Raw genomic sequence first — 26,345 nt, 5'->3', positions numbered from 1 at the left:
GCGTGTGTTTGGTGCTGTGACGGGGGGCTGAGCCCCGCTCGGGAGGGCTCCTTCCCTGACCCGGGCTCCTTCCCTGACCCTGGCGCATTTTCGGAGCGATCTGGTTTCCCCCGTCACATTTTACCCCGGTGTCCCGTTTTCCTGCAGAGCTGCCGCGTTGCCCGGGCCGATGCTGCCGCGGGGCGATGCGGGGAAGGTTGCAGCCGGGGCTGGGGGGATGCCAGAGCTGCCCCCCCCCAACCTCCACCTCCGGTCCCCAAGGCCCTGCAAACGCCACGGCTTCTCTCCGTCCTCCTCCTGCTCCCTACACCACGCTGCCCTGCGCCGAGGACAAAGTCACCGCTTTATTCACAGCACCGGAGGCTCTCCAGCTCCGTCGTCCCCCCCGCAAGCAGCCCCCTTTTACAGCCGGGGAAGGGGTGACGCGGCTCAGAGGGCTGCCCGCCGTCGGCCGGGCTCGGGAAGAGCCCACCAGGCACCCAGGAGCAGGAGGAAGCCTCAGCATCACATTGGCAGGAGGGAGCAGCAGCTCCTCGAAGCCGGGCAGAGACGCTCGAGAGCCGGGGTGCAGACCTCGGGCCTCCCTGCCGCTTCTCGGCGAGAAGGAAGGGGGGGGGGGGGAAACAATAATAAAAGGAGTCGCCGTGTGGCATCGGCAGCACCCAGAGGGGATGATGCTACCGGGACGTGGCTAATGAGCTGCGAGGGGAGATGCTCTTCCTCTGCCCGCTCTGCTCCGCGCCACGGCCGAGGAGTCGATTCGTGGCATTGCTCTTTCTATACGTGGGGTGCGGGCTGGTTTGGGGGTTTAATAGATGGAGGGGAAGCTTCCAAGCGAGATGACTTTGCCCGGGCCAGTTTCTATCTACTCAAATGTGGAGCGATGGGGCCGGAGGGGGGGGGGGGGGGGGGGAGGGCCAAGCGTCCCGGGTCCCGCTCAGAGGAGGCAGCAGGCTCGGAAGAGCAGCATCCCGTCTGGCGAGGAGAGGTGGAGGGAGATGCTCTCGTTAGCGGAGATGAAGAGCACGGAGCCACGACGCAGAGTCATTTCGGAGGCTGCGGCTGTGGAGGTGCCCACGGCTGTCCCTTGGATCACCAGCAAGATGCTGGCAGAGTCCACGGCGGAGACGAGGTACAGCTTGATGGAGGGGGGGATCTGCAATGGAAAGGGTCGCCGCGGCTCGACTCTCCCCCAGCTTTTCTTCTCTTTGGAGAGCTGGAAGGGGGGTCATCCCAGAGCCGCACCCTGCCGCAGCCCAAGCCCAGGGACCTCAGCTTAGCTGAAGACACCCAAGCTGCACCCCCGAGACCTCCTCCCGCTCCTCCCTCTGCCCGGAGCTGCTGGAGAAGGTGAGCGAGCTCTAGGCAGGGAGAACGGGGGAGGGAGGGGAGCCTGCAGTGCTGCCCGGGGGTGACACCGGCAGCCCCAAGCATCCCTCCATCCTCCCCAGGGCAGCAGCCGCAAGGGCGAGCGAACCCATGCCAAGAAAACCCCAGCCAACACCGAGATGTCCAGATGTCCAAGAGCACAGCCAAGTCGGGGTGTCCCGTCCTGGTGTCGTGTCCCCCCCCCCGCGTCCCCGAAGCGGATCCGTTGCCGCTCACCTCTATCCTCATGATGGCGAAGTCTGGCACGGGCGGGTCGTAGAGGTAGACGCTGGGGTCGAGCTGGCTCTGCGCGGCCGGGAAGATCTTGGAGCTGCTGGGCGCCGGCGTGTAGTTGAGCATCTCGCACAAGGTGAGGACGTCGATGAATTTGGGGGTGAGCCCGGCGCGCACCGTGTTATCCGAGCACGCCATGCACTCCACGCAGTCTGCGGGGAGGAGGCAGCGCTGTCAGCCCACCCCGGCCCTCCCGCCCGTCCTAGGCTGGGGCAGGGGGGGGGTCCAACCTTGTGCAGGAGACCGCGGCCACCCTGGGGGACAGTCCCTGCGAGGGCCTGGGTGAGGAAAGCCCGCCGCGATGCTCACCTCCCTGCAGGTAGGCGTGGGGCTCGTTGGCTCCCAGGAACATGGCCTCCCCCGGCTCCAGCCTCACCAGGTTGAGGAAATAAATGGTGAAGCAGCCGATGTCCCCCGGGTACTGGGAGTGCAGCCGCAGCAGCAGGTCCCCGTTGCTCCCCGACGTGTCCTTCCCTTCCGCCGCTGCGTGGGCAGAGACCAGGCGCAACGCTGGGGAGGGAGCTGGGGGGGGTGCCCCGTCCCCTCCCCTAAACACGGTCCCCCCAAAACCGCTCTGGGGGGGTCTGCGGCGGGCAGAGGACCCACCTTCCTGGGAGATCCTCTTCACCAGCATGTTCAGCTGGTCGACGAAGAACTTCTTCTCGCTCTTCATCAGGCGGGTGAAGCAGACGCGGAGGGCGGCCGAGACGCCGCGGGGGTCGTCGCTCCCGCTGCGCTCCAGCTGCTCCGCCGCCACCTCCCCGATCAGCGCCCGCAGCTCGGGGACGGCTGCCGGGGTGGCCAGCCCAAGTCATCCCCGGCGGCCGCCACCGCGGGGGAGCCCAGCACCCCATCCCAAAGTACCACAGCCACCGTCCCCACCCCAAACCCACCACAGGGAGGGAAGGTGGCATCGGGGTCCGACCTCGCGACCGCCCTCCCTCGCCATCCTTACTCTGGAGGAAGGAGACGATCTCCTCCACCGGCCGAAAGCCGCACAAGCCCTCGAAGGGGGTGAGAGCGATGGCCATTTCGGGCTTGTGGTTGGCGTCGGGGTAGTGCTCGGGGAACTGGGCGTGCAGCTTCGCCGCCAGCTCCTGGAGAGGGGGGCAGAGGAGCTGGGTGAGCTCCCCGGGGCCGTGGGGTCCGGCCGGGGCTGCCCCCCCCCCCCCCGGGGGTCTCCTTACCTTGTTGGGGTGCGCCTGGATGGAGAGGGCGGTGTTGACCGACAGCACTTTGAAGAGGAAGGGCAGGCGACCCTGGAAGGCGTCCTTCACCTTCGCCCCCAGGCAGGCAGGGTTGTCGGCGATCCACTGGCCCAGGGTCTTTTGGGGGATGCGGTTATCCCGGATGACGGCGTCGCCCCGGGGGTGCGCGCCCATCCAGAGCTGCGGGAGACAGACAGACAGACGGACCCCTGAGCCGGGCGGCCAACAGGATGACTTGGGCTTTTCTCGAGGCTGTTTGGCCCCGGAGGCGATCGATGTGGCCAAGGCAGCTCCCTCGGGGGCTGAGTCACGCCGGGCTTCTCCTCTCCTCCCCGGCCAGCCCCGCAGCCCCCCGGGGCTATAGGGGACCGGGGACGGGCCGGGGAGCCGCGTCCCTCCCCGAGCCGGCCGGACCTGCGATGGTGAGAGCCGCGGCCGGTTGGGATGGCCGGCCGGCCGGGATGGCCGCGTGACCGGGACGGACATCGGGACGCACGGCCGGGCACTCACCTCCGCGTAGGGCCGGTCGGGCTGGATCTGGACCAGGGGGTCGCTGCTGGCCAGCAGCTTGGCCACCTCGCTCTCCAGCCCCACCTTCCCCCAGGAGTAGCTCTGCACGGCGCAGGAGAGGGGGAACACTGCGGGAGGGAAGCCAGACATTGGGGGGGGGGGGCCAGAAATAACCCTCTGCCCCCCAAAACCCTCCCAGGCACCCCGGCGGTGGGGGCGTGAGCCAGGTAGCCCCGAGCCCTCCGGTGAGGGGCGAGAGGGGGCCAGGGCAGGGACCCAGGGCTTTGGGGGGAGAGGGTGTATTTTTTGGGGGGAGGCAATTTTACCTCGTGGTATAGGGGGCTCGGGGGTCCCCGGGCTGCGGGCAGGGGTCTCGGTGCCTCTGCCCCGCCGCCCTGGGGGTCCCCGAGGTTTGGGGGGGGGGGGGGGGGGGGGAGCGTCTCCATCCCCGTGGGGGTGACCCGCCCAGCCAAGGGTCCCCCTCCCCACGGGGCTGCCCACCCCCCTGGGGACAGCCTGCGGGCCCGCGGGTCCCACATCCCCCGGGGAGGTGCCCGCTGGCCCCCATCCCCCCCACCCCACCCCCCCTCCCCGGGCGGCCCCCGGGCCCCGCTCACCCCGGAGCTCCGCCATGGCTCGGCCGGCGCGGCAGGGCACGGCGCGGCGCGGCGCGGCACGGCCGGGCACGGCACGGCAGGGCAGGGCAGGCCGGGAGCCGTAGTCCCGCGGCGGCGGCTCCGGCGGCGGCACCGCCTCCCCCGGCCGGGCCGGGCCGGGCTGGGCGGGGCAGGGCCCTACGCGCCCCCTATGGCGGCCATAGGGGAGAACGCCACGGGGCTGCGCGGCCGGCGGCCCCCGGCCCCAGCACCGGCACCGCCCGCCCGCCGTGAACCTCTGCGGGGTCTAGGGGGGGGGCTATAGGGGCCGCTACAGCGGGTGTTCTATAGGGGGCGTTCTATAGGGGGCGTTCTATAGGGGGCGTTCTATAGGGGGCGTGCTGTAGGGGGCGGGCTGTAGGGGGCGGGCTGTGCGCCCTGTAGGGACACCCCCTGCAGAGCCCGCCCCCCCCCATAGGTCCCTCTATAGGTGCCCCCCCCCCCCCCCCGTAGAGCGCGGCCCCGCCTATAGGGTAAACACCGCCCCGCCCCCCCCCGCGCCATAGGCGGTGGCTGCCGTTGTGACGTCACGCGGCCCCGCCCCGCGGGAGCCGCCCGTCCCGGCGGGGTCAAAGCGCCTGCGCGGTGGGCGGGTCAGTCACGTGGCTGGCGGCGCAGGCGCCCCGGCTGACCCGGAAGTGCCTGGCGCGGCGGCAGCGGCTGGCGGCGGCGGCGGCGGGACCACGGAACCACGGAGCGGAGCAGCGGGGACCGCGCCCATGTCGGGCTTCGACACCAACCCGTTCGCCGACCCGGTGGACGTCAACCCCTTCCAGGTGGGCACCGGGCCCGGGCGACCCCTTCCTCCCCCTGCCCAGCCCTCCCCTTCCCTTCCCTGCCCGCCGCCGGCGGGACGTGGCACTGACTGAAGCGTCGCTGGCCAATGGCGGCGCCGCTTCTCCCCGCCGTGGCCAATCAGGGAGAGGGGGCGGGATTAGGGGGGGGGCGTGCTGGGACCGGGGCCGGGACCCCCAGGGCCGCGCTGCGGGGCCGGGACCCCCGGTACCCCCCCCCGGGGCCGTCCTGCCCCCGCCTCGCTCATCCCCCTCCGGCTCCTCCTCCGTCCGCGGCTGGGGGGTCCCCGGGGGTCCCCGCTCCCCCTCCCCAGCCCCCCGGGGGTGACTCAGGGACGGTGTGATCCGGGGCGGGCGGGGGGGGGGGGCTCTGCCCGCCGGCGCTGGGAGCCCTTCCCGCCCTGGCTTGCTCGCGAAGCCCGCACTTCTCCCCCCCTCCTTTCGAGGAGGGGGTCTCGCTTCCTCCTGTGCTTCGAGCCCCAGCCGCCGTCACCCCCCACCCCCACCCCCCCCCCCCCCAAGGCTTTGGGGAGGGGGGTTCAGGGCCAGCGGTCCGCCCCTGCCTCGGAGGACGCCGAAACGTGCCTGAGTCGCAGAGGTATTAAAAACAACCCAGCGAGGGGCCTCTCTCGGCCGTGCTACGCGGCGGTCCAGCCGACCGGTGGGTCCCTGCGGGGTCTGCCTTCAACGTCCTGCAGCGTCAGCTCTTACAGCTGAAGCCCGTAAGGCAAAGCGCATCCTTTGGCCGGGGTTTTCGGGGGGGGCCGAAGCCTCCGAGGTTCTTGGAGACTTCCTCTGCTTTCGCTGGGTTTCTCCTCTGTCGGATTAACCTCTGTGCTCTGAAAACGTGGGGTCATTTACGCAGGGAGTTGGCCGGGAACGGCCTCTCGGACCCGACTCATGTGGCGGTGGTGTGAAAACGAGCGTCCGGGCTTTCGACTTTCGTCGGTGAGCGGCTGCGGACGCTGCCCTACCTTTGCTGTTTGGCTGGGACGTAATCTGCAGGAAGGGGTGGTTTCCTGACCTCTGCTGTCGTGGCCGAGCCAAAGTGAAACTGTTTGTTGATCGGGCTCAGTGTTTTGAGGAATCAAAGTGAAATCGGAGGAGAAAAATCCTTTCTCTCCATCACCTCCAGTTTAACGCGCTCCCGTGTGTCTCGGGAAGGGTTTGGATGACGATGTTCCCGTCATGTTCCTTCCGTGGGGGGGGGGGAATATAGGGTGGCTTACATGCACGGTCGCTGTTCCTGTAGGGATTTATTGCTTTGGCACTGAGGAAGTAAATATTCGGTTGTTTTAAGCACGTTATAGCTGCCCCGGTATCTGACCGAACAGGGCTGTGGTCGCGCTTTACTCACTGTTTAAACAAAAAAAGATTGGACGCGATTTACAACAGGCAACTCTGATGTCAGGCTTACTTTTTAATGAGGAGAAGCGTACGTTGCACCGTGGATGCCCCTGCGGTTGTCTGACGGCTCTCTGCAGCTACAGCTGGCCTTTGTGGCAGGCTTTACATCCTCCTTTCGGGAGCGTGAGGTTTTGCTTTTACCTTTGTCCCTTTTTTTTTTTTTAAAAAGAAAAATTTCCCCTGTCATCAGCAGCTGGACGCGAGGAGCCTCCGGCTGCTGCTGCCCGCAGCCTCGAAGCCCTGTCTCTCCGATTTGAAAATGGCATCTCACGATGTAGGACGGCGCTGCCCCGGTCTAGTAAATCTGATGAAACGAGCCCGTTCCCTGCCGGGGTTTGGCTCCACGTGCTGGCTCAGTGCTGCGCAGGGCTGGGGGGGGACGGACGGACACGGTGTGCCCGCCTGGCAGGCGCTGCCATCCCCTTCCACGCGCTCTGGAGATCTTGCTGAAAGACTAGAGGCGTCTTCGCCCTCCCAGCCTTGTCACGCTGACGAATACCTCTTGGGGAGAGCACCGGGGTCGTCTTTCCTTGTTGTGGATCCCAGCGTAGCGCCTCGTACTCTGCGAATCCTGACATAACTGGGGATCTTTGCCTGTTAAGGAGACTTTGTTCATGATGTTCGATAAGCTTGGTACAGAATAAGCTGGTTTGGTCCTGTTAAAAATATCTCTGGCTCTTCTTTCTGTTACTTATTGTAACCGGTTAACGAGAGATCATTAACTGCCTTCGTTTGTTCAGTAACCTGCTGTAAGTGGCACCTACCTCCAAAACTTCGATGCAAGCTTCAGGCAGGGCTGGGAACTTCCATCTTCTTTAGAGATATCGATAATCAAAATCCTTGAGGTTTCTCTCCACGCGTCTTCCAGGCAGCGGCGGTGCTCTGAGGTCCCACGCTGGTGGCTGACTGCAGGACTGGCGATATTTGGGGCAGTCACCGTGGTATTTAGACAGCCACCGTGTTAGGTTCCAGGTGATTCTCCTTTGAGTTCTCTTGCCTTGATCTCATCTGGAGAGGCATCTTGTTTCGTTTCGTTTCTTTAACCTGCGGGAACAGAAAGAAATGGAAGAATATCCTTTCTTGCACAAACCTGTTGTATCGAAATCTTCCAGCAGCTCTACCAGCTGGCACGGTGCGACAGCAACTTCGTATCTGCGTTAAACACCGCGTTTGAAAACGGTTTTAATCTTCGTGTCAGCGCAACTCGGTCCAAACACGAGATTATTCTGCACTGGTGAATTTGAAGTCATGAAAAATGACATCATGTGTCCCTACCGCTTGTGGAAGCGGTGGTAGGAAGGGCAACAAACGGGGATCTGCTCGCTGGCATCCTGCAGATCAATCTAATGATTGACTTGTGAGCGCGAAGCCTGCGGCTGGACGTACTTGTTAAATGAAACGGAATAGCTGGAGAAGTAGAGAGAGCCTTCGGGTGCTCAGGCTCTTCCTTAGCTCTGAAGCGGGAAACGAGCTGAGAAGAATTGCTCGAGTTTAACTGGGGGTCCTAACAACTAAACCCTCCGAAAGGAGAGGCACGTGGGGCCTTTGGGGCAGGGAGGGGAGCGCCGTTGCTTCCTCGGAGGAGGGACAGCCGGGTAACGCGGCTTTGAGTGGTTCAGTGGCTGAATTAAGTCCCTGTTTCACAGCGTAAAGAGTCGGGCTCGTGCTCGTTTCAGGAGGGTCAACTGTCTTTTAGTCTGTAGCTTGCAGAAAATAACTGTAAAATGTGGAGTTTGCGGGCAACTCCTCCTTCGTCTCCTCTGCGTTTCTCGCGCTTACTCACCGTTCAGGCTGTGTAGTCCGGGCTTGCGGAAGCCGGTGCCTTTATACCACCCTCGGTTTCACAGCTGCTGTTTTCCTTCCTGCCCTGTCCAGGGCACAGGCGCACATGTCCAAACACACTTCAGCTTTGTTGCAAATTCCCTGCTCTTCGTATAGCTATTTTGGACACACTTGCGCAATAGCAAGCAAGTTGAGCTGAGCTGCCTTGCCTTGGCCGTGCTGCCTAATTAAGTGATTCTTTTATTTTTTTTTTTAAACTACGCGATAAGACGAGAGGCCGTCTCCCTTTGAAATCAAACTGTTCCGCAGCTGGAAGCAGTGAAACAGTGGCGCTGCTCTCCCTGCCCTGCTCAGGCCACCGGCAGCCTGCCCTTTCGATAGCAACGCTGCGCTGGTGAGCCTCCGCTTAAGTCAGGGCCTTTCTCTTTGAACGGAGCTGAGCGACGGGAAGAAAGAACTGTGTGTTTCGCCTCCGTATGCTGGTGTGGCTCCTTATTTCTGAGCGCTTTCCCCCCAGCCTGATCGTTCAGGCTCTTAAAGTGGTTATGCAGGTTTTGCTTTCCTCTTCCCATACCTTAAGGGAGTTTCTCTTCCTTGTGCGGTCGTCTTCTGCTGGACTTTCGTTGGGCTGGGACCTCGCCTGCTCTGGATTAAAGGGTATCGTGCTAGCACGCAGTAGCTATCCTGCGTTAACTGACTTGTAAGCTTGTGTCGACAGCCCATGCGTCTGCGAAACTGGTTAAGCTAAAGCCTCCAGAGGAGTAAGTAGTGAAGGAAAACCTGTGCCTTGAGTCCTTGCAGCCCTTATTTCCAGTGTGGCGGTTCTGCTGGTGCTCCCCCATTTATTTATTTTTTTTTTTACGGCCCTGCCTGGCCGGGGAGTTGTGCAGCATCCGAAAACGTCGTCTGAGATCCCTCACCCGGGGGTGATTCATAAACTAGTGCAACCTGTCGCGTAGGGAGTGCCTGCTATCGAGGAGATGTGTGAGGTTACTCATTAACTGTTCCGTACGCATCTTGCTCAGCAGGAGGCTGCGCTAAAAACCCGGGGAATGCCTCCAGAGGGTTGCAGACAAGCCAAAAGACTTCTCTGCAGCACGCGGGCTCGGTCAGCCCCCGTACACCTCGATCGCTCGCCCTTACCTTGTCGCAGCCTCAATTGCTTCTCACCCCATTAACCACAAAATTAAAACGACTGAGCTCAAGGGGGAGGGAGGGATAAAAAGTCACTTTTAATTTTATTTATTTATTTATTTATTTATTTTACCCGCACCCAGCTATCAGGTTGCCAGGCTGTTCTCGCAGTGGGATTTCTGACTTCAAAAAGTACCTCGTTTCTCTAATAACTGGGGAGAGAAAGACTCCAGAGGTCCAAGTCTGGCTGTCAAAGAGGGATCTTTTTATGGAAAGTAGCGTGTGTAAAAGAGAAGATAAAAATAGCTGGGCGCATTGCAGGTGAGGGAGGAAAGGCGTTTTCAGTAGACGTGCAGAGCGCCTTTTTTTTAAACATTCGGGCTATTTGACGGGGGCGAGTGGGAGATGCTGTGAGTACAGGTGAACGCAGCTGTTACGCCGGCGGAATTAAAACCTCCGAAAGCACTTGGTGTCACGCCTCCAGCTCGGTTTTCCTGGCTGTTCTACCTTTTCAGAGCAATCACTGGCATCTTAGCTTGCTGGCCCAAATGCCCTGGGTGGCAGCTGACACCTATCAGCCAGGACCGAGTCGTACCTGGAAACTCATTTTGTGAGGCTCTGCTGTGCTTTGTGGATCCTCACTCGCTTTCTGGGGCGGGTGAGGTTTGGGAGGTGGTCCTGGGTGTCCAGCAGCTCCCCGACCACGGGTGAATGAATCCGTGGTCCCGCTTCGAGTCCCTGGAAACGGGGAATAACTCGCTGTAGGTAAGCGGCAGTAATCTGCAGAAAGGGCTCCTGTGCCAAAAGCACGTTGTGGTTCCTCAAATGTACCTCTTGGCTGAACGGGAGATTACTTCTGCCCACAAATCTCGCCTTGCTGATAGTCATCTGCTTGGTTATTTAAATTGGTTGCCAGCCAAGGCCATCCACCTGTGGCAGGGCTGCGTTTCGCCCCATCCCGTTCCCAGTTAACGGGTGGATGGAAGGCAGGCAGGGCGGATAACGTATGAGCTAACGGTGACCTGTGTCATCGATGCCGATTTGTCTTTGCTCTCTCTCCTTTCAGGATCCCTCGGTGACACAGCTCACAAACGCTAGCCAAAGTGGCTTGGATGAATTCAACCCCTTTTCCGAGAGCTCCCAGCTGGTACGTGCCATGTGTCTTTGCGCTAGGTATCTTGGCAGTGGTTTTAGCGGTGTAGAAGGTCCCTCGGTAGGTGCAGCTTAAAAGACAAAGAGTGAGGTGTTTGCAGCTGGTCTCCCCACGGACAGTAGTTCTTTGCATGCGTGGCAAGCTGCAAGCAACTGCTCCCGCACTGGAGCGGCAATCAACTCCCGGCTGGAGCTCTCCGCTCGCGCGGAACGGCTCCTCTCAAACTTGCTGCTGGCTCGCAGTTAAGCTGCGTGAAGTGTGAAGGGGAAGATGTTTCGTGGCAGGGCGCATCAATATTTATTTGGTCTCTGGGTTGGGAGCTGAACTGCTGTGGCAATATCCTTGAGGGATCGCTGCAAGAACTTCATTCTTATTTCCTGGCTGCTGTCGTGTGTGCGATGGGAAAAGGAGAACGGGAAACCGGGGTAAAGCAATATTTGCAGTTCAAACACCTGATCGAAATCCCTTTTTGTTTCTCCTTTGCCTAATACCCGTAATCCTCAGGTGCTGCTCCCCCGGTGCACTAAGGAACTAACAAACTTTTGAAAACAGAGTCGCTTCCCGCTAGTGCTTTCTGTTCTAGTTGTGCTAAAACTTGAACTATCCTTTGCTAAAAGAAGCAATATGTAATGTTTTTGCCTTGTTGCTTGCGACTTACATGCAGACAAATGCAGCACGGACGACGCCAGCCACGCAGCCCCCTGGCCGCTCGCAGCCTGCTGTTCTGCAGACGTCCGTGGAGCCCACTCCCCAGGTATGGCAACCCCTCGCTTACCACCTTCCCAAGAGCCGGGCTGGAGGGCGTGAAGGAGCGCCTGTGGGCCCCTGGAGGCGTGTGGGAATAGGAGGGGAACGGGATTCTCCGGGGTTGGGTGTGGGAAGCTGCAGGCCATCTTTTAAACTTGCATTTGTACCCGCCTTGCGAAGCGGATCTCGATAGGGAATACATACACGCAATTCTTGTCATGCCTTTTCCCTGTCCCTCTGGCAGCAGAGCTCACTTTGCTCTGGCTTCCCTCTGCAAACACTGAAATGATCCTGCTAATGCTTTTAGCTTAGTTCTGGTGACTGGTCGGACACGCTCGGTCCCAGGAGTGTAAATGCAGTCTAGCTGTACGTTGCAGCTGCAGCTTAGACTGGCTGGCAAGTACCCGACTGCCGGGACCGCCTCATCCAAAGAGCAGAGAAGCCGAGGCTGCTAGGAGAAGGGGTCAGTTCTCGGAACAGCGAGCAGGTAGAAGAGATGCACGGGAAAGAGGTGTGATAGACTGCTGCCTTGCCTTTCCTTTAGACCTCCTCTCCTGGCTGGGAAGGGAATTGTCTCGGTAAACTCGGGAGTCCTGCCCACTGCTCTGTTGTAAGAGCACTTAGAGCAGCGAGGCTGACTGGGAGGTAGAAGAAGCTGCGAGGAAAGCATAGCTCTGCTGAAAGGGAAGGGCGTAGAGGTTGGGCAACAGACTGGATAGCCTCCTGAGGGCTCTTCCAGCCCTGTCTTCCCATGGGGTAAGAGAGGGACATCTGGGTGGAGTTCTGCATTGATCTTGATCTTTATCTTCTAGCAGGTAAGGCAGAAAGCCTCGAGATGTTTCAGATCAGCCACGGGCGTTCAGCTTTCAAATTGTCCTCAATCGTTGCTATTGAATTGCCTTTCCTTCCGTCCCGGTTTGGCATCTGGTGTGTTTGCTGGTGGTATCGCCACCGGCCTCGCTTAGGGAGGGACTTAACTTTTTCTCCCCCTACTTTAGGCTGTGGCTGCAGCAGCACAGGCTGGGCTTCTTCAGCAGCAGGCAGAATTAGAGAGGAAGGCAGCTGAGTTGGAGAAGAAGGAAAGGGAATTGCAGAGTAACACAGCCAGCATTAATCGTGAGTACCGCTTCCTGCAGCACCCTGCCCGCAAGGAGCGTGATGCCCAGGGAAGCCTGGGTCGCTTGGTTTGCCAGGATGCGATGAAGGCTCAGCCTGTCCAAGGGTATGCGGCTTTTTTAGAAGCCACGTGTCTTTCCTCTAGTCCCTCACAGCTGTGGCAACCCTCTTGGGACCGTACCCGTCACCCCAGAACTTACCAGATGGGGAAACGAGCTCGGGGATGAGATGCTGGAGACCAGCTCTGGCGGGTCTCCGCCCTCGAGCGTGCTCTCAGCATCTGCGTTTGGCCACGTTAAGTTCTTCAAACACCAATTTTTGTATCCGTGTCTGAGCTGTTGCGTGACGCTTTTCACTGAGAGCAATAAAGCTTTTTTTCAGTCTCGAGGCTCTCTTAACCACAGCGAAACGATGTTTTCCCCTAATCTTGGTTTCAATTGGCTGAATCCGGACCTGTAGTGCCGAGTGGCCGTGGTTGTGACGGGCCTTTGGCCATTGCCGGGGAATTCTGCCTCCCACAGAGGAAAGCCCTCAGGCTAGGCTGGTCTGCCTCGCAGAGTTAACGCATCCCTGCTCAAACCTAGTTGCTTAACCAAGACCTAGCCTCTTCCAAGGTTTTAATGTCGGTATATACGAATGGCTACTTGCAAATCACGGTGTGCGAATTAGTCTTTCAGTGAGAGAAGAGCAAGTGAAGAACTGCTCCTTTCTCCTTTCCGCAGCGAGGCAAAACAACTGGCCACCTCTTCCCAAGAAGTGTCCGATCAAGCCGTGTTTTTATCAGGATTTTTCTGCAGACATCCCGGCTGACTACCAGCGGATATGCAAGATGCTGTATTACTTGTGGATGCGTGAGTAATAGCTTGAACTGCAATGAAAACTCTTTCTGAGAAGGTTCTGTATCGGACGCTGAGCTTTGCCCTACAGTAAATTCTGTAGGTGTTGTCTGCAAGGGTAAAGTAACGTCCCCCTTCCTTTCTTATGAAGGCAAGTGTAAAGGACTCCAAGTTTTATGCTTTGGGAATAGTTCACTCACGGCAGAATTTTGATCGTTGTTTAATGGAGACTTCAACGGTTCTCCTGAGACTCTGAAAGACAACAGGATAGCGCAGTTCGGAGGTTGGGTGCAAAACAGTCTCAACCGTCTTTGTCAGTTTTGGTGCTCTGAAAAGATTTAAGATTTGGTTGTAAGCAGCAGGATCAGATGAGGTTCTTAGGTTAAGCTCCGTTTTCCTTTCGAGGGAGGCAAGGAAACCAGATGGCCCAAAGTCTCCTTAATTTCTGCAGAGCTCCATGTGTTCAGTGAGAGATAAGGGATGCTGCTGAGTTTTCCAAGAATTTACTGGTGGTTTTTTTTCCTCTCTCTCTCCCCCCCCCCCATCCTGAACAGTGCATTCGATTACCCTGCTCCTAAACCTGCTTGCTTGCCTGGCATGGTTCACAGTCCAGACGGAAAGAGGAGTAGACTTTGGTCTCTCGATCCTGTGGTTTATTTTATTCACCCCTTGTGCCTTTCTCTGTTGGTACCGACCAATTTACAAGGCTTTCAGGCAAGTACTATTTTATTCTGTAACGGGGATATATCTTTTAGTGGGAGGAGCTGTGGTTTTATCTGTTCCGATCGTATATTGCCTGCAAGGATTTTTCCAGCTCTTTGCATCATTAAGTAGATCAAACCCACTTGTTCCTAAATGTATTAGAAGTATCGGGTGGTGGTCCTTTTTCATCTCGAAATCCAAGCCTAGCCGATCATAGGGTCCTACTTTTTTATTCATTTCTGGGAAACTGTTTGGTACATTAATGTGGTGAGCACGCCGCGTGCGTTAAGGAAGCTGCCTTCACCCCGTCCTGCCCTGGGCAGAGCGGTGGTTTTGCGATACGCAGTGGACATGTTGTCAGTTGTGCCGCTGCATGAGTTCCTCCTGAAATCGCCTCCCCTTAGCAGCTTTCCCCTGGAGAAAGGAGCTCACTGTGAAATTGTTTCCCTCCTCTTAGAGAAGGGAGTCTGTGCAGGGATCACGTCCCTGGGTTTCACTCCTGCCGCCGTCTCTCCTGCAGGTCTGACAGTTCCTTCAGCTTCTTCGTCTTCTTTTTCATCTTCTTGTGCCAAATAGTCATCTACATCATCCAGGCTGTCGGCATTCCTGGCTGGGGAGACAGGTAAGCTTGGCTTCAGGGGCTGCCGTGTCACAGCCCTGCACGGATGCTTTTTCTCGCCAGGGCTGCGACTGTCAGAAGCTTTGGGGTCCGTTTCTGACAGCTGCCTGTTCTTTCTCCCGTGGTTTTCCCCTCTCGCCTGATGCGCAGCCTTGGCAGGTCCCAGCCGGGCTGCCTCTCTCCTCCGCTCTTCCCGTCCTACTCCCAGCAAAGGCATGTACCTTTTCCGCTGCCGGCCAGCGCTGAAAGGAGTACGTGAGGTCTTCTACGCCTCCTCTGCTGCCTTCCCCCTCACGTAATACGTATAATACTTATCCCTTCTTGATGCTGAGCCTCTAGTGTTGACCATGTCTGCCTTGTGTTAGAAGGGAGCCTTCCCCGATAGAGGCTGTAGCGTGGGGGGTGAGTGATCTCTGACCCGGAGTCTGGATACGGCTGAACTCCACGCTGCTGCTAGCAGCCCGATTCTGTCCCCAAACTCTTCCTGAACTTCTCTCGAGTGTGTTGCCGGTGGGCTGTGCTTCAAAAAATAAGCAGAGAGGGTTCTACCCTCGCCCTTTCTTGACGGCATTGTACAGAAGGGTGAGTCTGGGCTTCTGGAGTGGGTCCAGCAGGCCTCTTGTCAGCAGCCGTCCCCTGCCGTGAGAGCAGTAGCTTTCTTCTCGCCTTGCTGCGCTGGCCGCGGATCAGATTCCCGAGTTACTGTGAACGGTGAAAAGGTTAACAGCTAGTGGTTTTTCTCCTGAGGGGGGAGCCTTCAGGTGATGAGCGCAGTGAAACTGCTGTCTATTTTTGCCCGCTGCCTGCAGAACGGCTCACGGGCAAAGCTGTCCTCGTGCTCCCTCCCCTGCTAGCTGGTGCTAGTCGTGGGGGACTGGGAGGGGGCACTCCGTTTTCAGTCTGACTTCGGAGAGCGTGCGTTGAGCTTTCTGCTGTGTCTCCTCCAGCCAGACAGCGCGTTTATTTTTGGCTGTAGCGCATGGTGCGCCTTTCCGCTTCCTCGTAACGAGCAAGAAGTTGTGCAGCACACCCAATGGGACGGTTTGGCTCGCTTGACTCCCTCTCCCCTGGTGGCACACGACTTGCTTGGTTTAGCAGTTGGAAAGATTCCTTTCTCCAGCACCCAGGAGGGTGTTTTGAGTGAGGCATCTCGGTATTTTCGCCCACAGCCGAGCGCTGATAACTCCCAGCACCCTCCCTGCCCCTTCACTTCAACCGCTGCCAGTTTCCTCCTTTCTGTAGCTCTTTACTTCATCCCTTCCTTCCCTTTCCTCCCTCTCCCAACACTTAACATCCCTGGCCGCGCAGAGCTGTCACGGTGACGTGTGGGGCTAGGCTCCAGACCCGCCAGCTGATCTCTTCCGATGCAGACGCAGCAGCCTGTCTCTGCGCTGCTTGGCTGAACTTCGAGAAGGTGCTCGTGGAAGTGACTTGATCTGTGACGGCGCCAAGGGTGCTGACAGCTGCTTAAGGGGGGTGCTGCAGGGGCCGGGGCTGTAATGCGGGTGGGGCGAGCGGGATTCCCTTGTGTAGAGGTGGACTGCTTCTAAAAATGATAATGGAAATTCTGGCCCCCAAACGAGCGCCTGGATGAGCTCCGGGTCCCTGTTTCCACAGCCATTATGTCTGGGTTTGCGCTTCCCTGTAGCCTTCCCCCAAATGCTCTTGTGCAGCCGTCGGTGCCTCTTCTCCCTCTGCCCCACCTCATTCTGTGAATCGAATGCTCGCTGAGCTCGCCCCGCTCCCCTCTGTCTTGCAGCGGATGGATTGCGGCGCTCTCTGAGCTGCATTGGAACCTGGCTGTGGCTGTCATCATGATGGTGGTGGCAGGATTCTTCACGCTGTGCGCGGTTCTCTCGCTCTTCCTCCTGAAGCAGGTGAGTGGCTCGGAGGCAGGGCGAGGTCTCGGCTGAATCGCGGATCCACAGGTCGGGCTGCTCCCAGGGTATCCTGGGATCGCCTCCTCCTCCTCCTCTCTCTGGGGATTAGCTTGCTTTTGAAGATGTAATCGGGGCCCTGTCAGGTCACGAGCTTTTAATGAAAGTATCTTTGCTCGTGCTTCCTGCATCGACGCCAAGTTGCTTGAACACTAAGGGGACCCGCGGGTGGGAAAGTAGCCTTCGGGGAGGGAACGAGAGGCACAGGTGCTTCACTAAGGCACGCCGTTAACCGTGCACCTTAGAATAAAGGAGGGTGTAGTAAGGCTTGCTGCATTGCCTGCTGTCCAGAGAAGATGGCCGGCGAGGTCCCACGTGTCACCTTCATCAAAGGCAGACATCAAATTTCTTGCACCTCCCTTTAGCTTGAGTCTGCCCGGAGAAGGCCGTCGCTTTGTTGGGGTATCCGGGGCTTTACGGTCGCTGCTGCCGTGATGTTGTGGGACTTTCCAAAGGCTGGTGGGATCCGAACGAGTGCCTTCCCGCTGACTGCCAGACACAGGGCCCCCCCCCCCCCCTTCCTCCTTCCGATCGACCACGCGAGGGTTGCATTTCTACGGTGAACGGTGAACGGCAGCAGTGTAGCTTTGGGGAAGGCAAGGACAGGCTGAACTGGTCCTGCTTCTATTGCTTCCCCCTCCTCCTTTTCTCCGAAATTGTATCTTGAAGGAAATACCTGATGCTTGTAGCTGCAGGCACCTTCGGGTCCTGCCCTGCAAGTGTCCGTAAACGCAAGGGTTAAGCGTCCGTACCGTCACGGTGCGGGGAGAGGAGGTTTTTGGTCTGATACCCGCCATCTTGCCGAGAGCTCCACGTTTTACCACAAATGAGGGTCTCCTGAAACCTGCAGCATCGTGTGCTGGGTGAGATGGAGCCGACGGCTCCAGCCCATCCTCTCTAGCCGCCGAGAGAGCTGGTTAGCGACGGGGCCGAGGAAAAGCAAGCGAGGCGTGTGCAGCAACCCCTACCTGCAGGCTGAGTTTTTTCTTCCCTCTCTTCCCCCTCTCTCTCCCAGGTGCATTCCCTGTATCGGCGCACGGGAGCCAGTTTCCAAAGGGCCAGGAAGAGTTTTCCCAAGGCATCCTCACCAACAGGGGCTTCCAGAACGCAGCCGCTGGGGCGGCCTCCTCAGCCGCACAGAGTGCTTTCCGGGGAAACTAGCCCTCCCAGGGGCCGCCTCCCCCTCGCTTCCCCTGCCGTCGTCACCCCAACCTTCTTTTTTGGGTGGTTTTTTTTTTTTCCTAAAGATGCACTTTCAGCGGTACCATGTTAGCTCTGTGATGCCGACTCCAGATGAGAAGAGGTGGGGGGGTTTGTTTGGTTTTTTTTTAGCTTCAGCTGGCCTACGTTTATGAAGATTAGTTTTCCCTGTCTTGTTTTAGGGTGTGGGGAGATAGGGGAGACATTCTCTGAAGCAAATATATTTCTCTATCCAGGACATACCGAGTGTTTGTCTCTCTTCCTCCCCTCGCCCTGTCCTGTAGCAGGAAGGCAAGGGGAAGCAGGTTTTTGATTTTTACTCTCTTCTATTGGCCTTTGCTATGAAGAATTTGATTATCTGCTGTTTTTTTTTTTGGGGGGGGGGGGGTTGTAACTTGCATGTAGTTTATGTCGTTAATTTTAAGAGTGAAAAACTGTACTTTTGGTTTGTCACACTTAACACGATGCTGCATTTTGACCTCTGAGCTGCTTACAGCTTCCTGAGAGTCGGGGTAACGTGGCACGAAGGAAAACCTGGGAGCAGGGGGTGGGGGGGGGGTTAGAGAGGAGGGGAACCACCTTTCTCCTTGTTTCCCCCCGTGGCAGATATCCCCCCCCTCCGCTTCCACGAGGATCATCCAGACGACGGCCCGCGGGGCTCCCGTGCCCTTTCGCCAGCACCCGCGGCCCCGGGCAGGGAGAGGGGCAGGAGGGATCAGCGGGGGCCGAGTCTTCACCGCGGCCTTAAACCAGGGGAAGGAGGGGGGGGGGGGGGGGAGAAGGGATTTTTGTCTGACGCCCCAGCCCCGCTGTTGGGGAGCAGCAGCACTGACGACGCCAGCTCAAACACCAGGCCGTGCCTGCCCGTGTCCTTCTCCGACTAACCGCCAGAGCCTGCCGGCCCGAGCATCCATGGATTTTTTCTCCGGGACAGCTCCTCCCTCCTCCCACCCATTATTATTTTTTTTTTTCCCAGCTGGGAAAGAACTGGTTTCGTGTGTGTTTTACCTTCCAGAGCTGCGTCCAGAGGTGGGATGTCCCTTCGGACGGGGTGCCGGGGTTGAGATGTCGGTCGTGGCGAGGCGCCATGGGGGGGGGGGGGGACAGTTTCCACCGCCAGCCCCGTGTGGGTACCGACACGGGGGGGGGGGTGTGTGTGTGTGTTTACTTCAGATGTGACTTCGGGCTGCCCCTTTCTGTCCCCCTCCCTGCGTTTTGTGCCCCCCGTTCTTCCTCGGCAGAGGGAAGGGGGCTGCCTCCCCCCCCTCCTCAGCCACAGATCGCCATTTTTACACGCCCCCTCCTCATCTAGTATTCCCCCTCCCCCCCCCCCCCCCCCCGGCGTCTGATCTTTTCATGTAAAAAAATAAATAAATACTACTAATAAAATGTATATGTGCTGAAAATAAAATGCCCCTCCTGTCTGCGGGGGGGCGGGGCCGGGGGCGGGGCTGGGGGCGGGGCCGGGGCCGGGGCGCGCCGGGAAGGCGGAAGCGGGGGCGGGGGCGGGGGCGGGGGCGGGCGGGCGGGCATGGCCGGGGCCGGCTGGGCCCCGCCGCGCCTGGACGGCTTCATCCTCACCGAGCGCCTCGGCGCCGGCACCTACGCCACCGTCTACAAGGCTTACAGGAAGGTAGGGCCGGGGGGGTGTCCCCCTCCGGCTCCCCCAAATCTGCGCCCCCCCATCCCGTGGGACACCCCCCCCCCCCCCCCCGCCCCTTTTCCACAGCCCTCCATACGGGGTGCCATCCCTATAGCCCCTGTATGGGACCTGCTGCCCCCAGCCTGGGCCTGTCCCCTGTCGCCCCCTTGCCAAGGGGCTCCCTCCCCTCCCCTCCCCACCCGGGACCCCTCTGGCAGGCTGGGGGAGGACCCCCAGGGTGGCTGTTTGGGTGGGGTTGGTACGGGGGAGGGGGGGGGGGGTTCCAGCGTTGGCTCCCCTCGGCAGAGGGACACGCGCGAGGTGGTGGCCATCAAGTGCGTGAGCAAGAGGAGCCTCAACCGGGCGTCGGTGGAGAACCTGCTGACGGAGATCGAGATCCTGAAGACCATCCGCCACCCCACATCGTGGAGCTCAAGGACTTCCAGGTGGGGCTGGGGGGCTCTTCCCGGGGTGGGGGGGACACACACACACAGGACTGAGCCTGCACCGACCCGGCCCGGGTGCTGGGGTCCATCCTGGCTCCCCGAGGGTGTATCCGTGGGGCTCGGCGCCAGCGACTGGGCAAACCGGCCCGGGCGGACCCTGCGTGGGCGGGATGCGCGGCTGGGGTGGCGGGACGGGGTCCCCTTTTTGCCTCGCCAGTGGGACAGCGACCACATCTACCTGATCATGGAGTTCTGCGCCGGGGGGGACCTCTCCCGCTTCATCCGGATGCGCAGGATCCTCCCCGAGAAGGTGGCGCCGCATCTTCCTGCGGCAGCTCGGTAAGGGCACCCTGCCTGGCCCCCGCGCCAGCTCCGTCGGGCACCCTCCCCGGGGATTTGGGGGGAGGGCTGCAGTGGCGTCCCCCCTGCCACGTGCCCGTCTGCCCGCCCAGCCTGCGCCCTGAAGTTCCTCCACGACCGCAACATCTCCCACCTGGACCTCAAGCCGCAGAACATCCTCCTGAGCACCCCGGAGAACCCCCAGCTGAAGCTGGCAGGTCAGGGCAGGTCCCCAGCGAGGGCTGGGGGGGCTAATTCCTTCTCCCCCCCCCCCCCCCCCTTCCCCACGAGCTCTCTCGCCCTCTCCCCCGCAGATTTCGGGTTTGCGCAGCACATGTCGCCGTGGGACGAGAAGCACGTTCTGCGGGGCTCCCCGCTCTACATGGCCCCCGAGATGGTGTGCCGCCAGCAGTACGACGCCCGGGTGGGACCTGTGGTCGGTGGGCGTCATCCTTTACGGTGGGCTTTTGCTTTTGTCCCCCCCTGGGGCTTGGCTCGGGGCCGGTTTCCCCCTCTCCGTCTCACCCCGCCGCTCCCTTCCCCCCCTGCCCCGCTGCAGAAGCGCTTTTCGGAGGCCGCCCTTCGCCTCCCGCTCCTTCGCTGAGCTGGAGGAGAAGATCCGCAGCGACCGGGCTGTCGAGGTAACGCGGGATGGGACGGAGCCGGGTGGGATCTGGCAGCCCGTCCCCGTGCCGGGGCCGCGGCGAGGCCGGTGGCCTCAGCCCCCCTTCCCTCCCCAGCTGCCCAGCCGGCCCCTGCTCTCCCCGGAGTGCCGGGATCTCTTAGGACAGCTCTTGGAGAGGGACCCTTTGAAACGCATCTCCTTCGAGCGCTTCTTCGCCCACCCTTTTGTGGATATGGAGCACGTCCCCGGCCCCGAGAGCCTCTGCAAGGCGGTGAGCGGGGTGCTGGGGTGCTGCTCCCCGGGGATGCGGGGGGGGGGGGGTGAGCCCTGAGCCCCCCCCCCCCCCATCCGTCATCTCCCCCAGACCAACCTGGTGGTGGAGGCAGTGAAGAAGGATCAGGAGGGGGACGCCTCCGCCGCCCTCTCCCTCTACTGCAAAGCTCTGGAGTATTTTGTGCCGGCTCTGCACTGTGAGTCCAACCCGGGGGGCTGCGTGGGTCCCGGGCGGTGCCGGGTGCGTTTTGGGGGGAGCAGCACCCTGGGGGAGGCCAGTTTGCAGCCCACCCACCCCGGTGTTCGGTCGCTCTTCCCCCCCTCCCCCAGATGAAAGCGATGCTCGCCGGAAAGAAGCCATCCGGGCCAAGGTGAGCCAAAAATCCCTGGGGAGGTGGGTGACGGCATCCTCCCGGCTTAGCTCGGGAAGATGCCCCCCCCCCATTCCCTGTCCCCTGTGGCGGGGGTCCCCTCACCCCACCCTCCACTGTGGGCAGGTGGGGCAGTACATCTCCCGAGCGGAGGAGCTGAAGGCCTTGGTCACCTCCAGCAGCAAGAGCCTCCTGCAGCAAGGGAACCCGGCCAGAGAGCTCCTTAAAGGTAGCAGGTTTTGGGATCCCCCCCCCCCCTCGCCCCCCGGCATCGGCGGAGCAGGCAGGGGGTACCTGGTGGGGTTTCGGGCTGAAGGGTGCCTCCCGGGGGCGCTCCCCAATTCAACGTCCCCTCTTGCAGAGATGGCCAAGGACAAGCCTCGGCTCTGCGCTGCGCTGGAAATGGCTTCTGCCGCCATCGCTAAGGTGAGTCGTGGATTTGGGGGGGTCCCCGCTCCCCTCGAGTGGAAGGGGAAGGAGTAAACCCGGGTGGGGAGGGAGCCGGCGTATCCCCCCCCGGCTGCAGCCCGACCTCCGGGGTCTCTTGCAGGAGGAGGAAGGCAAAGATGACGGTGACACCCTGAAGCTCTACCAGCAGAGCCTGGGGGACCTGCTGCTCCTCCTGGCCGGTGAGTTGTGGCCGTGGCGGGTGCTGCGGGGCAGGGACGGATCCCGTGCCCGCGGCTGATCTGACGGCGCATCCCTCTTCCCTCTGCAGCGGAGCCTGCGGGGAGGCGGCGGGAGCTGCTCCACGCGGAGGTGAGTGCCAGCCGTGGGACAGCGGCCTGTCCCCCTTGGCGTGGCTTTGAAGGGACTTTCCTCTCTCTCCACCAGATCCAGACCCTGATGGCCCGAGCTGAGTACCTGAAAGATCAGATGAAGGTACGGCTGCTTCGGGGGGGGGGGGGGGGCTCTGGAGCGTGCGTGGGGGCCGTTTACAGGCTGGAAAACACTCTTCTCCCCTGGCAGATGCGGGAGGCGCAGTCCATGGGCAAGGAGGCGCTGGCGGAGCCCGTCCGGAGCAGTGAGTCCCCATCTCCGTCCCCTCTCGTCCCTTCGGAGGGGGCTTGGCGAAAAGGGCCTGGGGAAGCGTTCCCCCTCGTGGCTGCGGTCCTGCAGCGGGGAATATCCCTACGGCTGCCACAGCCGTGGGGATATTCCTGCCCGTGGGTAATCCCGACCCCGCGCTCCCTCCTCTCCCCCGGCGTGGCGTCATCCGTGCCCGGGAGCCCAGCCGGGCTGGGTGATGGTGTGTGCGTGCAGCTGAGTGAGTGCCCTCTGTCCCCCCCCCCCCCGGCACAGCCTGTACTCTGCAGTGATGCCCGGGAGCCGGCCGGCGGGATGCTGCTCGTCGCCCTGGCACTGAGAGATGACGCAAAGAGCTGCCGTCGGCGGGGTGGAGGAAAGATGAGGCTTTCGTCCCGGCCGCTTCGGGGTAACCGCCTTGCCCTCCCGTCCCCAGAGGGTCCCACGGACGGGTCCGCAGGGCCATCTGCCCCTCTCCCCGGGCGCTGGCGTCAACTCCTTTCCCGACAGGCGGAGTCCCCTTCCAGCCCTGCCTCGACCGTCTGCTGCCGCAGCCTCCCCTGATCACGGCGGGCGGGTTATTCCACTCTAATTCCCTCCGCTGGCTGCGACGGGGCTGGGTATTTTTACCCTGGCACTGGGCACCGGGAGAATATCCCCCCTGCCAGCCGCACACGTCTCTTGCCTTTTCGGCTGGATGTTTCTTCCACCTCCCAAATTCTTCTGGGGAAGCCCTGAGCACGTGCACAGCCCAGACCCACAAAACCCCGCGGGTAGCTCCAGGCTGTTGGTGACGGCAGCAGGCGGCGGGGGGGGGGGGGGTCGGGGACGCTGCCCGCGCCTGCCCTCCCCTGTGCCTTTCTCACCCAGCAACTACCTCTCTGCGCCCGCCGCCGCTCGCCCAGCCTCGAGCACCCGATTGCACTGCCCCAGCCCGGCCGTACCTCCCTCTCGCTGCTGGAGCATCGGGGTCGAGGCTTTCGCTTCCTAAACCTGCCCGCACCGGAGTCTGCGTTCATCATTTGTGGCATGAGGTGTTACTGGTGCTCAGCGGGGACCAATTGATTGCGCATGCTCCTCCGCGGGTGTAGTCGTCGAATGAAACAGATGAGCAGAAATCAATCACCTTCAGGGACAGGGTCGCGCGGCTGCAAACAGCGGTACCTCCCCGAAGGCAGAGCCTGGGCGTCCTGCCTGCTCCGCTCCGCTCCTCAGGGCTCTGACAACCCCAATATCCAGATTGGATTCCCAGGAGCCCCCCCCAGCCCTGCAGAAGTCACTTCGCCGGGGTGGTGAGGTCCGCCTGCCCTGCAAAGCAAGGGGCTTTTCTCAAAATCTACTGTATTTCAAGGGAATGTAATTTATTGTCTTTAATAAACACTGAATTTTGTTTTCTCCAATTACTCCGGTCTCGCGTTTGTGCTTTAAGACCCAAGAGGGGTTCTCCAGCCAAGCCCAGGACCAAGAGCCAGCCCCGGGTGCCCGGAGCCGCGGGGAAGGGCTGGGGACCCCTCATCCCTCTCCCCCTGCCCAGGACCGGAGCTGGGGGGGGTCCCCTCCTCTCCTCCAGCCAGCACCGGCGGGGAGTGCCCTACCTCCCCGTACCCCCTGGGGACACCAGGCAGCCAAAGCAAGGTCTGACCTTGTTTTCGCTTCAGATCTTTTGTTTTTTTGGTGTGTGCGTGTAAACCATCGAGCAGAACAACATGAAGGATTACGTAAAATCACATTTTCTCCAACAGATTTTTATGGCAGGTGAGGAGCGGCTAAGCTGGGCAGGGAGGAAGCGGTGGGGGAAAGGCAGAGGGGCAGGAGCAAGCGCTGGGGTGATTTTTGGGGGGCCCCAGCGATGATCTGAGCCGTGACCCCAGGCTGCCTTCGCCCCAGATGCTGCCCCATAACGTGGTTTCTTCCCCCGCAGCCCCAGCCTTTAGTCCTTTGCCGGCTGCTCCGCGCCCAAGCCGTCGGAGAGCTTCCCGGGCAGATGTGGCAAGGCATTTTTATGTCTTTTTTTATTATTATTCTGAGCAGAGATTATATCCTGAGGCTTTAAAGAGCTTTCAAACCCCCTGCTCCTCCCCCGGCCGGTGGCTAGCGCAGAGCCGCCGGGGACGGCTGAACCGGCTGGCTGCGGCAGCCGGCGCGGATAATCGCATCTGCCTTTACGCTCTGCCGAAGCCGCAGCTGAATCCGGAGCCTTTTGAAGCGGGGAGAGGCTCCGGCCGCTTCCCCCTGCCCCCCCCGCCCCCGGGGTGATGGAGCTCGGGGTGCCTCGGCTTTGTGCCGGGGTGGAGGCGAGTCTCTTCTGCGTCAGGGCTCGCAAAGCGCTGCCCAAATGGCGCTGCCCAAATGGCGCTGCCCAGGCTGAAGGGAAGGAGGCACGAAGTGAGCAGTCCCCGGCCTGGCAGCGCGGGGCCGGCTCCGGCGGTGGCCTCGGTCACTCGGCACGGCTTTCGGCTGCGGCGGGGAGGAGCGAGCGCTGCCGTGCTCCGGCCGCCTTCTCCCATGGGTGTCACGGCAAAGCCCGGGGGGGGCCGCGTGCCGAAGCGGTCCTTGCCTCCTCCCGCCATCCAGGCCTTGCCAGGGGGGTCCTCCCACCCGCAGCCTCCCGTGCAGCGCCCACGGGGCGGCTCGTGGGTCCAGATCGTCACCCAGAGAGGGACACGGGGGTGGCAGATGGGTTGATCGCCCTCCTTGTACCGGCCCGTGGGTTACTCGGTGATGTGAGTTCAAACGCTTTTAAAGAAAGAGAGGGTTGAGGAAAGCTGGGTCAGCGTGTGGAGCCAACCCTGGGCTCTCCTCTGTCCTCTTTAATCCGGATTAATCCCAGTATCTGGACCAGCAGCGCGGCGATGCTGCGGTGGGATGGATGGGGCCACCCCTTCCCGCAGCAGCTCGCGGGAAGATTTAATTGCCTGCGAAAGGAAAAACGAAGCGTTCGGGGGAGAGCCCCCATCCTTTCACGGCGGTTCATTTGTTTCGGCGCTTTAACGATCGACCATGTAATGCTTTGGCCGTTGGGGAAACCACTCGCGTCATCCCGCTCTCACCAGCAGAAAGGAGGCCCGATCCCGCGGCCGTACGATGAGGGTTTGCTCCGTGTCTGGTGCAGGCGGGTAGGGGCTCTGCCCGCCCGCGGGGCATTTATTTATAAGCTCCGCTGCTGGCAGAGACCCTCCGGCACCCAGCGAGGGCTCGCTCGGACAAATCCACCCCAAACCTGGCCCCACAGGTTAGGGAATTATATAGGGGTTTATAGCGTAGAAGAGAAAAAAATAGATCTTCTGCTTTAACCCCCGCTAATTCTTTGCTTTAAGTTTTTCAGCCCGTGTGTCGATGCCCAGAGCGGTCGTACGGCAAGAGCACAGGGGCCGGCGAGGGCGTGCGGACAGCCGGGGACGCTCGGCTGCGGGGACGCTCAGGGACCCAGCAGCGGGGGACGCTGGCGAACGGGACGCGTCTCTCGATGGGCAGGGGATCGGGCAGGAGGAGGGCTGCCTGCCCGCCCCTGCTACCCCCCATCCCAAACTCTCCTCCCCGGTACGGGCACCGGGCCAGCGACGGGAGCAGGGCAGCGGGCTCGGAGCATCCTCGGAGCTCACGCCGCTTTGCCGGGAACGCTTTGCTGAGGCTTAACATGTCGCGGAGCCAAGCGGGAGAGCGCGTGCTGCTTGCTTTTTCACATGCCTGGGGGTCATGGTGCCTCCTAAAATAAACCCGCCGAGCTTCACGCGGCCTTTGCGTGGCGGCACGTGGGCCGGGAACGAGCGCGGAGCAGAGCCGAAGGTCCGCGGCTGGGCGAGCGGGGAAAGGGGGGGGGGGGGGCAAAATAAAAGGTAGGGGAGAGGCTCCGGGCTGTGTCCTGGTGGGGTTACACCGAGTACGGGTGGGGATGAACCAAAGGGCTGCATCCCCCGGCCCCATCTCCCTCCCTCCCTCCCTCCCTCCCACCCGCGGGATATTTTATTGATCAAGCCTTGCCATCAGCGGGGGATTTAAAAGCCAAGCCTGGCTGGAGGGCTTGGCTTGGTCAGTGCCTGCTCTCCGCTATGCCTTTCCTGGTGGGGGATTAGATGAGCTTGGGCTGATCCTCATCAGGTATGATCTCTTTTCAAAGCTAAAGCTGCTTCTGCCGATCTTCCCTCTCCTTTCTCGCCAGC

General features: G+C 61.0%; 3 protein-coding genes across 3 annotated transcripts; 2 read left to right on the top strand and 1 right to left on the bottom strand.

Annotated features, from left to right (window-relative positions):
• Window positions 1-903: 903 nt before the first annotated feature.
• MPI (mannose phosphate isomerase) lies at window positions 904-4,048 on the bottom strand. The gene is made up of 8 exons (XM_076348538.1): window positions 3,998-4,048; window positions 3,381-3,508; window positions 2,850-3,050; window positions 2,618-2,759; window positions 2,269-2,451; window positions 1,972-2,145; window positions 1,606-1,814; window positions 904-1,156 (listed from the first exon to the last, which is right to left on the bottom strand). Exons 1-8 carry the CDS (start codon window positions 4,011-4,013, stop codon window positions 938-940), a joined length of 1,272 nt encoding a protein of 423 aa, XP_076204653.1. The 5' UTR covers window positions 4,014-4,048; the 3' UTR covers window positions 904-937.
• A 620-nt stretch (window positions 4,049-4,668) lies between these two features.
• SCAMP2 (secretory carrier membrane protein 2) lies at window positions 4,669-17,507 on the top strand. Its single transcript, XM_076348537.1, is given in 10 exon segments — window positions 4,669-4,812; window positions 10,220-10,300; window positions 10,971-11,060; window positions 12,052-12,169; window positions 12,892-13,020; window positions 13,560-13,719; window positions 14,228-14,329; window positions 16,086-16,203; window positions 17,279-17,312; window positions 17,315-17,507. Coding segments are annotated over 10 exon segments (999 nt in total). The 5' UTR covers window positions 4,669-4,755; the 3' UTR covers window positions 17,425-17,507.
• A 1,487-nt stretch (window positions 17,508-18,994) lies between these two features.
• On the top strand, window positions 18,995-22,550 carry ULK3 (unc-51 like kinase 3). The gene is given in 20 exon segments (XM_076348536.1): window positions 18,995-19,096; window positions 19,412-19,523; window positions 19,526-19,551; window positions 19,769-19,867; window positions 19,869-19,890; window positions 20,004-20,108; window positions 20,205-20,317; window positions 20,319-20,356; window positions 20,358-20,461; window positions 20,464-20,531; window positions 20,631-20,786; window positions 20,880-20,985; window positions 21,119-21,159; window positions 21,286-21,388; window positions 21,521-21,585; window positions 21,710-21,788; window positions 21,878-21,918; window positions 21,994-22,041; window positions 22,129-22,183; window positions 22,462-22,550. Coding segments are annotated over 20 exon segments (1,500 nt in total). The 3' UTR covers window positions 22,479-22,550.
• Window positions 22,551-26,345: the final 3,795 nt, after the last annotated feature.

The sequence above is a fragment of the Aptenodytes patagonicus genome, chromosome 10 (genome assembly GCF_965638725.1).
Source record: "Aptenodytes patagonicus chromosome 10, bAptPat1.pri.cur, whole genome shotgun sequence".
Taxonomy (NCBI): Eukaryota; Metazoa; Chordata; class Aves; order Sphenisciformes; family Spheniscidae; genus Aptenodytes; species Aptenodytes patagonicus.
The sequence above is the reverse complement of the archived record's forward strand: the minus strand, read 5'-3'. Positions and strand labels throughout refer to the sequence as shown.